Source organism: Tachysurus fulvidraco, chromosome 19 (genome assembly GCF_022655615.1).
Source record: "Tachysurus fulvidraco isolate hzauxx_2018 chromosome 19, HZAU_PFXX_2.0, whole genome shotgun sequence".
NCBI lineage: Eukaryota > Metazoa > Chordata > Actinopteri > Siluriformes > Bagridae > Tachysurus > Tachysurus fulvidraco.
In genome coordinates, this window is record NC_062536.1 from 13,642,614 (window position 1) to 13,657,875 (window position 15,262).

The 15,262-nt window shown below is 38.1% G+C and overlaps 1 protein-coding gene across 3 annotated transcripts in view; it reads right to left on the reverse strand.

Moving 5' to 3' along the window:
- btbd11a (BTB (POZ) domain containing 11a) overlaps positions 1-15,262 on the reverse strand; it is a 179,870-nt gene that overhangs the window by 42,323 nt on the left and 122,285 nt on the right. For all 3 annotated transcript variants that reach the window (XR_007138679.1, XM_047804098.1, XM_047804099.1), the window contains exon 3: positions 1,018-1,225. Coding sequence is in view for 2 of the 3 variants with exons in the window: in XM_047804098.1 (XP_047660054.1) it covers positions 1,018-1,225 (208 nt within the window). In the remaining variant the exon portion in view is untranslated. The remainder of the gene's footprint in view (positions 1-1,017; positions 1,226-15,262) is intronic.

The following is a 15,262-nucleotide window of genomic DNA, read 5'->3' on the forward strand; positions in this document are numbered from 1 at the left end:
TGAAAGAGAGAAGAGAATCTCATAAATAAACAAAATTATTCACTACCGACTCAAATACTGATTCACTGAAAGAGTGGAAAGATTCTCAGAAATGAACAAAATGATTCACTACTGACTCATATTGATTCACTGGAAGGATTCAACAACCCAATGACGAGTATCTGTTACAAAAAAACTAATTTCACTATTCATCATAAACCAATTCAAAATAAACCATGTTTGCTAATCATGAAGTCTGTTATGTTTCATTCTTTACACCACAGAATATCTGTTTCTCAGCATGCCTTCCTTCTTTTGTTTCCTACTCAGTCCCTTTCTGAATGCACCAGCTCCATCAATTTGACCTCTTCTTATTGATCACTAGCTCACCAGCCATCTTCATCCCTTCACTCTTCGCTCTCCCTTTTTCCTTTCTGAGATGCGCTTCCACTTTACCTCTTACATTTTCCTCCTGTTTCCATCCTTCCTTTTTCCTCCTGTTTCCATCCTTCCTGTACTGCAGTTATCTCCAGCTGAAATGAGCCCTGAGGAGAACAGGAGCATCTGTTCTCTGGAGAATCTAGTAACTCATACCTGTTCTTTTACTCTCAGAGCACAAATGAGTCCCTTGTGGAGAATTTTTTAAAATCAGGTATACTCATCAATCCAGAAATGTCCAGGCAAACTGCAAAGCACTTTTGTGATCAGTGAGCACCTTGACAAACATTCCATTAGCATTCCCATGTTCATTAGCTGCTTACCAGCAGGCCTGAAGCTCATTCACTGTATAACATAGCAATTAAGAAACCTTTATGATCTGTCCCTCTGCCTCAGATTTTCTGCCTTCAAATTGAATCAGGATGCATTGGGCAATGTGATCTGTGTACCTTTTATGATTTATTTACCATGTTTGTCCAGTATAGACTTTCTGTCTCTATGTGGGACAAGGTAGTTAGAAAGTCTTTCACTTTATATTTAGTATGTATACAGATATATATTGAATTTTTTAAAGATTCTCGGCTGTGTAGTTGTTCCCACCTTTCTGTGTGCAGGGTGATCTTGGAGGGCTCCACGTTGGGGTTCTCCCACTCTATCTGCGGACAATGCATGAAGTAGCAGAGGGTGTACAGAGCCTCCGGTTCCCAGTGTATAGGACCTCCGCTGTTCTGGTGCACCGGTGTGCCGTTGCTCGAGCTCTTGATGTGCAGAGGCTGGAGGTGGTGCATGGCACGAGACACCAGATCACCTGCAGGGGGTGATATACTTGGTCAGACAAAAATGCCCTGAAGCTTGTGGTTTGTAATCAACTTTATTGAGCAAGGACAGTAAATTGAAATGTTCTCCTTGGGAAGTCAATGATCTGTAGAAAAAAAAAGAAATTTTCTGTGTGCCTGGAAGAACATGTAAACAATCCATAGTCTTAGGGAGAATCTAGATAGCACTGTTCTTTATATTCACTTACATGTGCACAGAATTTTATCCTTACCTCATACAAAAACACCTGTGACTTGTATTAGCATCAGCTTATTAAAAAAAAAAAATAATAAAATAAAAAGTTCAGAAGAAGTGATGCCTTTTTGGGACCGGAGAAATGGTCCCAAAATATCAAATTTGTTTCCAATAGATGTATGTGTGTGTATATATACACACACACACAACACACACACACACACACACACACACACACACACACACACACACACACACACACACACACACATACACACACACACATATATATATTATATATTTTATATATATATATATATATATATATATATAAAACTAAAATGTGCACACTATGATCTTGCCAGTGTGTCAGTTTGAAGAGAATTCAAAGGACGTTTGCAGTAAAAGCAGAAAACGCTACTGTGCAACTAGTCGCTACAAATATATTTAAAATCATCCTCAGCTGCCTTGAATGCCACAACTAATAGCTGTTAAGAAATCCTAGCCTAAGCAAGCAAATTCAGGTTTTCCTGAAAGAAAAGAAAATACTGAAAACTTGATAAAAAACAGCCAGCATACTGTAAGTGATGAAACCTCGGCACAACTCAGCTGGATTCGTATTCTAGCTTTGGCAAGTGTTTCCTAAACCCATCTTCCAAAAGCTAACCGGTAATTGTGTTCACTAGCAGGTACTGTACCACAACAGAGCCGTTAACATAACGTGCAGCTCTGTAAAATAGAAACAACATTCTCAGTGTACTGGATGAAAGATTCACACTCATGCAATCCTGGAGGTTTTATCTGAGAGCTGGACCTGCGATTGTTTTGGATCCACTGCATTCAGACGAAATGTCCCTGACTCTGAGCTACAGGAAGGAGCGAAAACTGTGAGCAGTAGCAGTGACAGTAATTGAGCATTCACAAATCCACACAATGTGCTCTGCTGTGCTACAGCTCTTTTCCACCAAATTTCTGGTCCTACTTAGTATGGTAACTAATCTGAATCTGGAATTTACCACACCATTGTTGTTCTTTATTGTTTATTGTCAGCTCTTATCCAAAAAACAAACAAACAAACAACAAAAAAGACATGCAAAATAAATAAATCTAAAATACCTTATGCTAAAATGCATGTGTTTTATGCATCATGTGTCTTCCTCACATGAATTCGCATAATATTCATGGAATTGGCTCAAACAACAGCAAGGGTGCCAATAATTTTACTTTTTCAGGACTGCAATGATCTAGATATGATCCCAGGAACACTGTGAGCGAGACAGAAAATACATCCTGAACGGGATGACACTCTACCTAAAGGTGCCGTGCACACACACACACACACACACACACACACACACACACACACACACACACACACACACACACACACACACACACACACACACACACACACACACACACACAAACAATTTGACATGTTTTAGGGACATGAGAGAAAACTGGAGAACACCATAGTCTTCTTATTTCTTCTCATTTCTGTTCATTCTTTCTTAACTTAGTTGTTAAATGTAGTTTATTAATACATAGTCTTGGAGGAGTAGGTCAGGTTTTCATTACACTGCAGGTTGTATACTGTATATAACTCAGACAAGAGGTCAGATACAGGAGGTGTGGGATCTATACGTGGTGTGTAATATAGAGAAGGCAGATAAATCCAGAAACGTATTCCAAAGAATGGTCATAGTACACATGCAAAGTTCAGAAAAACAGTAGAACAATCAGCAGGGCAAACAGAAATGCAAGGCAAAGAAACTTGTGGGTTTTAATACACAGTGAAACACAATGATAGGCTTGATATGCTACAGAGAGACAATACTTTATGTGGATGATAGCGTGAGCATGTATTAAATATGTTAGAACCCGGAAGTGACCCTTGAACCGGACATCTTTCAGTACTTGGATGATGATGCTTGTGGAGTTGTCACAAAATCTGTGTACTTCATAATTACATTTTGAAACTTAAATCTTGAATATAAACTGTATGATAAACCGTGTTCAATTATCCTATCATACGTTCTTGCACCATAACGTGATCAGCTTGGCTGTAAAACTGTACAGTTGGTTCCTCTACCTTCCACAACAAGAAGACTTCCGAAGCAGAAGACAATAACTACCGTACTCCTGATCACTTCATTTTAGCCAGAGACATACATCAGAGCAATTCTTTAATACATTTGTCCAATCCTTTACCCTCCACTCACACACTTCTCTTGTCCAACATGAAATAAGATAGAAAGGCAGAGGTGTTTGAGTGCAATACGATGAGAAATGAGAAAACAATGACAAAATCCAGGCTCACGTGTAATTTACTGGGCCAAGCTGTGCACCAAATCAGGTAGAATAGTGCTATTTATTGACTCATTCAAAGCCCTGACCTGAACACTATACAGCTTGTACATCTTAACCCGGTTTATTACTCAAACACCACACAACACATAAGGCTTGGGTAATGAAGTATACGGGCCCTGAGCTGCAGTTACAGCATATTTGACTGAAATGTAGTTGGTGTGCAGCAGAACAGCTTGCGCTCAGGTGGGCGTCAAGAACTGCAGGCGTAGTGGAGAAGAAAGCCTTGATCTCATTACTCCAGCAGGGTTTAGCTCAAAAACAGTGACCTTCCACTGGGAACCAAAAGAGTAACCTTGGAAACAAGCCACTGGACCTGTCAAACAAGCTCAAAAAGCGATTACTATTACAGACATTACAGCAAGGGGGGGAGAAATATTATCTATTGACTTGTAATGACGGGGTAACATAAGAGGTACTAAGAGCTCAGCTTGAGCCACAATATATTATATATAAAACCATAAGATTTAGTCTGTGGACTAAAAAAATGAGTGGACTAGAAGGGGCTAAATGTAGGGATCTCTCTTCCTTACATATCTACACAGACTACAAATCTTAGAAAAAAAATCTTATAAATTACTACAAAAAAATAAAGTTATATTTTTGCTGTCCAATCACAATGTTTTTACACATAAGTGCAGAATTGGTTTGGCAAGTTACATAATGTCCCTCTGTTTATCAAGCTTTCTATCTATCTACCCATCCATCTGTCTTATCTATCTACCCATCATCAAAAGAACAGTCCAAACATATTCACACTGTAACTGATTAAAACTATACAAATATCATACATTGTGAGATTTTCATCATGGATGACTGCTCATCAGCTCAATCCTAGCAAAACTGAACTGCTGTTCATCCCAGGTGATTCATCCCCAGGTCACGATCTTGCTATATCCTTGCACAACGATCTGATCTCCCCTTCAGCCACAGCTCGCAACCTTGGGGTAACCATGGACAATCAACTGTCCTTTTCCTCTCATGTTGCTAATGTGACTCGCTCATGGCGGTTTCTTCTCTACAACATTAGAAGGATTCGGCCATTTTTGTCCACACAGGCTGCTCAGGTACTTGTTCAGTCTCTTGTCATTTCTAGACTGGATTACTGCAATGCACTGCTGGCAGGTCTACCTATGAACGCAACCCGCCCTTTGCAAATGATCCAAAATGCAGCTGCCCGGCTTGTTTTCAACCTGCCAAAGTTCTCGCATACCACCCCGCTGCTGCGATCCCTCCACTGGCTTCCGGTAGCTGCACGCATCAAATTCAAAACACTGATGTTGGCCTACAAAGCCAAAAATGGACCAGCTCCCTTTTACCTTAAAGCCCTCATCAATCCTCGCACTGCACCCCGCACCCTCCGATCTACCAGCACTGCTCGACTGGTTCCACCATCTCTCAGGCTAAGAGGCAAGTATACTACAAAACTCTTCTCTGTTCTGGCACCAAGGTGGTGGAATGAACTTCCCCTAGTGGTCCGGACAGCTGAGTCACTGGCTATTTTCAAGCAGCGGCTGAAGACCTACTTATTCAGGAAACACTTAAACTAGCACTTCTTTCCTTATCTTTTGCATTTAAAAACAAAAAACAAACAAAACAAAAAACTTTGAACAAATGTTTTAAACTCATGGTATCTTAAGTATGTAACCTAGTGAACCAGCATTAATGTATTCAATATTAGAGATTTAAGCACTTATGTACATCGCTCTGGATAAGGGCGTCTGCCAAATGCTGTAAATGTAAATTTAAACATATCACTGAAATGTATACAAGAGAACATCTTCTAAATTAAACATTTATACAGCTCTTTTCAGTAGCAGGGGAAATGCGACATGTCACCTAGCATCGATTTCAGGATGTTCGCACAGGATGTGACATGACCCCCAGTGTAACTGTGGAACTGTTTTTGCTAACTTATAAGATGATGATAAATTGAAAAGAATTAGCTGGCTGTGGACGGTTGTTAGCTACATTACACCATATTATTATTATTACTTCCTCCTGAGTTCATATTTTACTATCTCACTCTGACCAGCAATGTCGTGTCATCAGGTAATAGTTGGGTGATACCAACTTTTTCAACAAGGGGATTTTTAGTATTTTTATCTGATTTATTATAACAAACTCAGAGTCATTTCGGATAACTAGTAATGATTCAGAATTAAATAATTCAACATATATTTTAGTTTATTATGATATAAATGTTGTTTGAATTGATTAGTACCCATAATCCCCCAGCATGGACACTACAACCTGCTTATAGAAGTCAGTGATTATTTGTGTAGAATGAACAAATCGTTTAAAATGGATGTGTTTTTAACCAAATACAACGGCACCAATTGTAGTCTAAAGACAAATAAAATTCATATGAAGTCAAATCTGGACCCTGTTTTTTTTTTGTCCAGACTTTATATTCATGTAACGCATCACTGACTGCTGTTTTAAGTGAATGTATGGCATCAATTAATGTCATGTAATTACACAGAATTAATGAGTACCATGTGCACTGGGGGTAAATAAAGTGTCCTGTCACATCCATAACACATCATTATCATGGATTTGGATTAGATGTTAAAAGAAATAAAATAAATATAAATAGACCAAGCACATATCTTTGACTGTTAGTGATTTTGTTGGAGATCACAGATATTCTTCTCCTATTAAACACCATTGGGACTGCTCTAAATGATCTCCAGTGACGTCAAATTAGGAAATATCTAAATTTAATGTAGAAAAAAAATCTCTCACGTGTCAGCCTTAGGATTAAGAAGATATCTAACAGGAATAATGAGTGCTAGTGATAAAAGGCTTAAAGAATGTAGAAAATTCACATTTTAACATGATTTTATATATTTATAGAAAGTTTTGATGATTGTACTTAATCCAATACTCTCATATGAGTAAAATTATAATTCCTGGATGAATTGCAAACATAGTCACGAAATTTACATGAAAAAGAGTAAAAGGGACAGGCACTTGTGGAGTAGAGGCTCTTATGCAAAGAACCCAGAGAAGCAGAACAGAACGGTGAAATCATTAAAGAAAAAGATGTGAATAATAAAAGACTGTGCTACAGGTTTCTGAACAACCATTGTGTTACATCAAAGTGAGCAGCACAGGTACTTTCTGCCTTAAGAGTCACTATAAATATTACAAAAAAGTACATCATTTTATATAGTTTTGTAAAATTCAAAGCTCTTTCTACAGGCGCACAAGCTACACTTCATCTTTTGCAAAACGACATTGCTTCTGCTGTTGCTCCTCACAGCAGCTGTGTTAAATGATGGATTCACAATATGACCTTTTCTAAGTTGAATCATTTTTTGTAGGTTTAATCATTTTTGTGGTTTGGGCTGCGTGTGTGTATGAGGAGGTGCAGGGTAGAGATTCGGGTGGTAGAGAGCATTCACACTGCTTGATACTTTGCAATAATTATGCACCAGACGTTCCCATGTGCCCTCTCGCTGCATACCTACATTAATCACCAAGAACAGCTTGGTGGATCTCCCTCCCTCGTCCCTCTTGTGCAAGATGCAATAATAGTTGGTGTAATTACGGGGAACGGATCACACCCCCGTCGAATATGACACCAGAAGGGCGATCCCCGTGAGCCGAATTTGTTCAGCTGTGTGTGCCAGGAGACTAGGAGACCTGATATTCACTTCCCACTGTATATTTCTACATAATCCAGAGAAAGTGGAGATTATGCGGCAGGAATACATATGAGAAAGAGATTTTTTTTCCTCTTTGTAGATCCATTCTACAGCGCTATCAATCATAGCTTAATGTTAAATAAAAAAAGGAAAGAAATAAAATTATATATCTATATCTACATATATATCTACAGTACACACACACACACACACACACACATTTTCCCCAAGGATCTTTAGATTATTATTTTTACACCCAATGATAATTGAAATTATTTTAATGAATGATTTTTCCAATTTATCTATCACAGATTCTTTGATATCCTCCATGTTTATATACTGTGCACATCCCTGAATATATATCACAAAATTTTGTTCACAATCTTCATAGCCATTCAATACCGTAAAATCACAGACTTGTCGACTGAAACAGTATCACTGAAAGGTCTTGATTTAGCCTCACGCTCTGAGGGTTTTCCTTTTCCCCCGGTATCCTTGCACATCTGAGCAAACTTTAATGTGGAACAATAAATCAATCATCTCCAGAAATACTTAGCTCTAACAGCAGAAGGTTGTGTATTTCCTCTCAGTAATTTTACTGCTGCATTGAGTTTAGTCAACTGGAGCCTGCAGTGTGAGCGAGACTGAACACTGCAGTGGTTAATTATAGAAGAAAAAAAAACGAGTCGGCAAAAACATAACATCACACCACCACCTACAAATCTCCTGAACAGAGCCACATCTGTACTACTGCTCCAGTCACGTGTACAACAGCTTTAACCTTTTATCATAAAAATGAGTTTGTCTGTCTGTCTGTCTGCCTAAAAATTAACAATCTATCTATCTATCTATCTATCTATCTATCTATCTATCTATCTATCTATCTATCTATCTATCTATCTATCTATCTATCTATCTATCTATCTAGAATAGCATAGAACAGAATAGAACAGAATAGAACGGGGGATGAAAGCCTTTATTATCACCACATATACATTACAGCACAGTGGAATTCTTTTCTTCACATACCCCAACTGAGGAGATTGGGGTCAGAGTGCAAGAGCAGCTATGATACAGTGCCCCTGGAGCAGAAAGGGTTGAGGGCCTTGCTCAAGAGCCCAACAGTGGCAGCTTGGCTGTATTGGGCCTTGAACCTCGATCAACAACCCAGAGCCTTAACAGTTGAGCCACCACTGCCCCCTCTATCTATCTATCTATCTATCTATCTATCTATCTATCTATCTATCTATCTATCTATCTATCTATCTATCTATCTATCTATCTATCTATCTATCTATCTATCTATCTACCCACTAACCGATCACTTTATTAGGAATACCTGTACACCTGCTCTTGCTTGTAGTTATCCAGTCAGCCAAATAAGTGGCACAGAGCAGCACAGTGTATAAACTCACAAAGACACAGGAAAAGAGCTTCAGATAATGTTCACATCAAACATTAGAAAGAAGAAAATTGTGACCTCGATCACTATGACTGTGGTGTGGGTGTTGGTGCTAGACAGGCTGCTTTGAGTATATTAGAAACTGCTGCTCTTCTTTTAGAAACCTCTGATTTTCTCTAGCATCTATACAGAAACATCCAGTGAGTGGCAGCTCTGAGATCACAAATGTTAGGCACAATTAATTAAACCTGGTTTTGTCTCTGCTACGGAAAATAAAAGCACTGAGTGTTTGCATGTCATGACTAACAAGGCTGAGGGCCTTGGACACTCCTCCATGAGAACATTTTCAGCTCTTCTATTTGTATAGATTTGTGGACTTTTGGATGCAAAAAAAAAAAGCACGTTATATTGAATATAGTCCAAATAAATAAGCATTTCCTGTTAAAATAATGTACAATTATTAAACCTAGTTCTAGATATATTTCACGATGTTTAAGCTTTACATTATCTTGTTCTGTTGGAAGATTATTTTGTTGAATTTTGTTGAAGAAACAAAATTACTGTATCTGCCAATCAGAATAAGAAATAGCAAATAAATGTAATATAATTTTTCTTTTAATTTTTGGCACTATTGTTAAAATCTCTAATTCTGTACAAGTGTTAAGAGATTTTGGGACTAAAACATCCTGTTATTTAGTGAACTCCAGGATACCATCAATCCTCCAGACTAAACCACCAACCACAAATCAGCTCCAAACCATCAATGATTCCCCAACAGTGTACTTGTGTTGCCAAACATCCTGGTTTATAGCCAAAATATCATTTTATTCTCAACTGACCACAATAAATGGCTCTAAGTTGGAGTGTCTTTCATTCCCTGGTGTAGATCAGGGAGTTGGCCGCTTTGGTTGTGTCAAAATAGTTGGAACCTGAATTTACAAGAATAAACTAAGCTGCACCATTCTTGATCTTAACTGTGATCTCTAAGGCGTTTTTTTTCCTTTCTGCACCATTTTCCTTACTATCCATTAGTGTACAAATATTCCCTCATAGTCCTCCCAGCCAGTGTCCTTTTCCAGACACATTTTCAGCTGTTTTACATGTAAACTTTTTTCCCCAATACGCCCTTTCTTATGCTTAATGGTATTTTAACTGCTTATGTCTTTTTATATCTATTACTTAGTTTGTGCAAATCAGCAACCATCTGTCTTTTTTTTGCACTAAGACGACGTTTGCCACGATTCATGCAACCTGTGCTCAACTTCATATTTACACTGAAAGTGAAACAGCTGTAGAAAATAATCGAGATCCTACTGAGAGGAATTTGAAAATAATATAGAAGGGTGAATGAAATGAAAACCTTAAAGTACAATGCAAATTTGAATCATTGAATTAAATCTGCTGTTGCAAAAGTAAGAATTACGAGGTGGTGAACGACACATAGTTTACACCAAAATGTAACTCACAATGGTTTAAACACACACACAATTTAAGAAGCAAACTGAAAATAGGTAAGACTATGTAATCCTGCCTCATGAGTGCAACATCCAATGACAATACAGAGGCAGAGACAAGACATGAACCCACCAAAAAAAGGCAATGTTAATAAAACAAACACGTGAAAACATGGACATTGTTCTGAATGTAGCACAAAGATTTGGAAGAAATCCCTGACAGATATCTGCACCAAGCAACAAAAAACCCCCAATAATATACAGTCATTTTGTTTACTTATAGAAGTGCTCATTGGTTTGGAAAAGCATACTGCATTCCATTTTCTGCTAAGCTGTAATGTCAACAAGGGAATGTAGCAGAGCTGAAAGCAGCCCAGTCTTATCGTGTGATCCTTCATAGTCTGCGCTTCAAAGAAGCCCGGAAAGACAAAGTCAAAGCAGCCTTTCCTACTGTATCTCACTGGCCTTTCATCGGCTCACTGGTGTGACAGAAGGCATGGACTCTTTGAAGGTGATATCTGAGGCCTCGCTGTGATGAACATTACTCTGCTGCAGTATCCTTGAAATCAGTTAAAGCTCAGAGTATAAGCCGATACCTGATATCGATCTGTGTAGTTATTAAAACGGTGACCCCTTTAATAACTGTCTCGACCCTCAGCAAGCTTCTGTTGTGAAGTTATAAGAACAGCGTGTGACATAGGTAATGTGATTTAAGATGAGTTCTCATGGGTTGCTTAACAGCATCCAGTTTTTGGCTGCTATATTTTTTTCTAGCTAGTGTAAACAAATTTGTCTGATGTTTTTTTAATGCAAGTTTATTACATGATGTTTTAGTACTACATGTAAAGGCCACTGGGATGGTAATAATAATGCTTTGCAATAAGCTTTTATGGTAATCTTTGAAGATAAACACATTTGTCTAATAAACTTTATTGATAATGCAATATAAGGCTATATCTATAATAAACTCGCAAATAATTCCTGTATATAATTAATTATGAATATATTTACTGTGCATTATTGTAAAATATACCACGGTGCTCATGAATGAAGCTCTGAAGTAACGTAAATGACTGGTTAATATGCTGGTTTATTTGCTAGCATACTGTAGCATGGCCTGTCTTGTTTTATTTCTTACTTAATAACATAACGCATTGTAAGCAGTGAGTAATAGCACTAATACCAAAAAAATGTGGAATAAAGTGTATTGGTTTCATGATTTAAAAAAAAAAATGTATTCAAAATACAAGCCATTAATATACCTTCCAGTGATGGATACCTTCTGTGGCTGGGAGTCCCAGAAAGCAAGATTGATTATGGTGTCACATTGGGAGTGAAGACATACTCACTATCCCCTGTCAATCACAGCCAGACTTAGCCAATCATTGGGTGTGTGTGAGCTCATGTATGTGGAAGAGGGCAGGTATTAGGTAGCGTTTTCCTCTAAGTTTGTTAAGAAAAGAGCTGATATATATTTTGTGTCAGATACATAATGAACATTCGCAATATTAGAATACATTTGATCCAATAATGATGCATTTCAGAACAATTCTTCTCCCCAAATATAAACAACTCATTTTAACTTGATTTACATAGCACTTTTAACAATAGGTACTATCACAAGAAAGCTTTACAGAAATAAAAGATATAGATGATTCTGAGGAAGAAACCTTGAGAGGAACCAGACTCAAAAGTGTCCTGTTGTATTCTGGTGCCGCTGTGTATCTGCATATTCATTTAGGATATAGAGTGTAGTATTAATTGTAACTGAAGGACAGCAGGGATGATTAGTAGCCGCTCTGGAAATTCACCAGGAATCCACAGAAGGTGAATCATCGGTTACGCCTCACTAGCCGGTAAATGAGTCGCTAAAATAGGTGACTTATGTGGGTGTGTAATTTAGGATCAGCCATATTGAGACCGCTGAAGAATTCTGTCTCTACATATGCAGGCTAATCATTCCACTGTTTGTCCATTCAGTCTGTTTGAGAGGAAATTTGAACGGATTGTACATGAAACCTTGGAAATGATCTCTCATCGGTGCAAGAAGAGAGCATCCCCCTTCCCTCTGGCAGAAGATACAGACTTGTGATAACTAAAACCAGCTGCTTCTGAAAACTGTTTCTTACTTCCTGTTCTTCAGAGGCTGCAGTAAACCCCTGCTTCTTTAAGCCTCATAGTACTTCTGTTTGCAGACTATATGTTATCACTCTTAATTCTCTAGCTTCTCTACCTGCTCCTTTTCAACATTTTCACATACTCTTGGAAAATGTGCCCTCTCTGATGCAATACACGTTTCAGCTATCCTCCACGTCTTCGTGTTGATTCTTCATGTCTTGGCACTATTACTCTTGTTGTTAAGAACACTTGTAGTGTCTCCAGTGTTGCTCCACTACACATCTGGCACAATGGTGACACTCACCTGAACACTAAAACATCTGTTTCCTGTTTATATTCAATTCACTCTCAGTATTTAAACAATTCTGTCATACCTGTTTTTGCCATCTTGTCAGTTACTCGTAGGTCTGAGCATTATTTCCAGATTGCTTATCTGGCTTTGACCTTTCTGATTTCTCTGTGTTTTTGATCGTGTTTTCTTGTATTGATCTGTTTCCCTAGTAATTTGACCTTTGCTTGTTTTTTTGATCGAGATTCTGCATGCTAAGTGGGCTATTTCCCCTGTGTATTCACCCTAATTTGGTAACCTGCCAATTTCCACTCTCTAGTCAGCTGTCCCTTGTCAACTGTGAAGGCTAAAACATGTTTCCTCAGAGACACGTGACAGCCAAGCATATCTTTACAAACTGCGACATAGCAGGGCAGAAAAAAATACTATGCACCCTTTCACAGGCAGCAGTGATTGGCTAGTGTTGCTTTGATTGCCAGTGGAGAGGGAATATGCCATCCCTTCCCACCAGTGCTCTCTTGGCTTCTGGTCATGGATGGCTGTAGCATTATCAGAATTCAAACTCGCAATCTCCTGATGATAGGCCGCCACTCTGCAGCCTGCCAACATGGAATTGATTGAAAATTAAGCTTGCATCCACTTGCCTTTCAATTCGTGACAAGTGTATTGCATGTGTTAAGCTGGTGTATTGTTTAACATTAAGTGTTGAGCAGTACCAAACCCAATTACCACCCACATTGTTGTACTGTAATAAAAACTTCTTGACCAAGACCTTGATTTCTTCAAAGCACAAGCCGTTAACACATCAAATGCATTTCCAATAACAGGAAACATGGTTTCCTCTGGGTACTCCCTCACAGATATGTGCTGTAGGTTGACTGGAATTGTCTAAATTGTCTGTAGTGTGTGAATGTGTGTGTGTGTGTGTGTGTGTGTGTGTGTGTGTGTGTGTGTGTGTGTGTGTGTGTGTGTGTGTGTGTGTGTGTGTGTGTGTATGTGTGTGTGTGTGTGTGTGTGTGTGTGAGATTTGGCACCCTGTCCATGGGGCAACAACCCCCCTGGGATAGAATGCAGACTAAGGGTAGAATCCCCTCAAACTCTGTGTAGAATAAGCAGAAAAATACACTTGCAAATAAGTGGAAAAAAGAAGCAAAAATGGATGGATGGCTGGAGGTTATGTCATTATACTACGGTATAAAATTAAATATTAAATAAATAATATATATATATATATATATATATATATATATATATATATATATATATATATATATATATATAATAAAATATACAAAATACAAAAAGTTTTTAGACTAATCCAAAATGCAGCACATATAATAATAATAATAATAATAATAATAATAATAATAATAATAATAATAATAATAATAATAAGAAGAAGAAGAAGAAGAAGAAGAAGAAGAAGAAGTCCTGACACAAAATGGTTCACTTCTATTCACTACACTTCTTGAGACACATACAATACACTTAGTTCACAGCCTCACATCACTTGTGTAAAAATACACACACTGCCACAGTATTGTATCCTAGTGTTTAGACATAATTAGGAAGCAGGCGATAAAGACCAGATGGCTCTATCAGATTACAAATAGGAACATTTAAAAGAGTGTGTCAATACCATAACCCTGATTGGAGCAGCCAGGGGTACTGGTGTCTGAACTCCACTCATGTATTATTCATAGCAGTCTGTGAAATCTCCTACAGTGAAGCCCTGCACAGCCGCACCAGCGGGTCCAGACAGTGATTAGTGCTCTGCTGCTCTGCTTACTTTAGAGTCTCTAAATCTCCCTTTCTGATGAAATATTGCACACTATTGTTTATTCCTCAGTGCGGTACAGGATATATGATGTTATGGACACATTCGGAAGCTTGTATGATGAAACCAAATGACTGTAGCTTTTACTGCAGAAATCCTGACAAGCTGCATACTGCTGCAATTTCCACAATAAGCCTGAATTCACCACTCAAGGTTGTTTGTCATTTCGTAATTAGTTTTCGTAGTCTTCAACCTTAAAGGCTTTTTTATAGCAAAAAATGTAGATGACCGTGTAAACATTTCACCATGCGAAGGCTTTTTCCTGGCGGCCACACAAACACAGGTCTAAAAATGTAGTCATGAGCTCGAGAATCTCCAATACTTTAGATTAACCTGTATTTAAAGCCATTTAAACCAAATGCCTTGCTTTGGTGTGGAACATGAAAGGTGTCAGAGTATAGCTGTCATTTTTTGGTGTCATCTCTTTACCTTTGAAAACGTCTAGATTTTATTTGTCTTCAGTGGTAATTTAATGACTGTGTTCCAAACCACATTGTAGCATAGCAGTCCATGACAAAAGACACTTATCAAGCACTCAAAGTAAATATTTGTATTATATTGTTTTTCTCCACATGGTGTCGCATAAAAATGTTAACAATTCCTTTATCCATCCACACATCCATCCATCCATCCATCCATCCATCCATTCATCCATCCATCCATCCATCCATCCATCCATCCATCCATCGCATCCATCCATCCATCCATCCATCT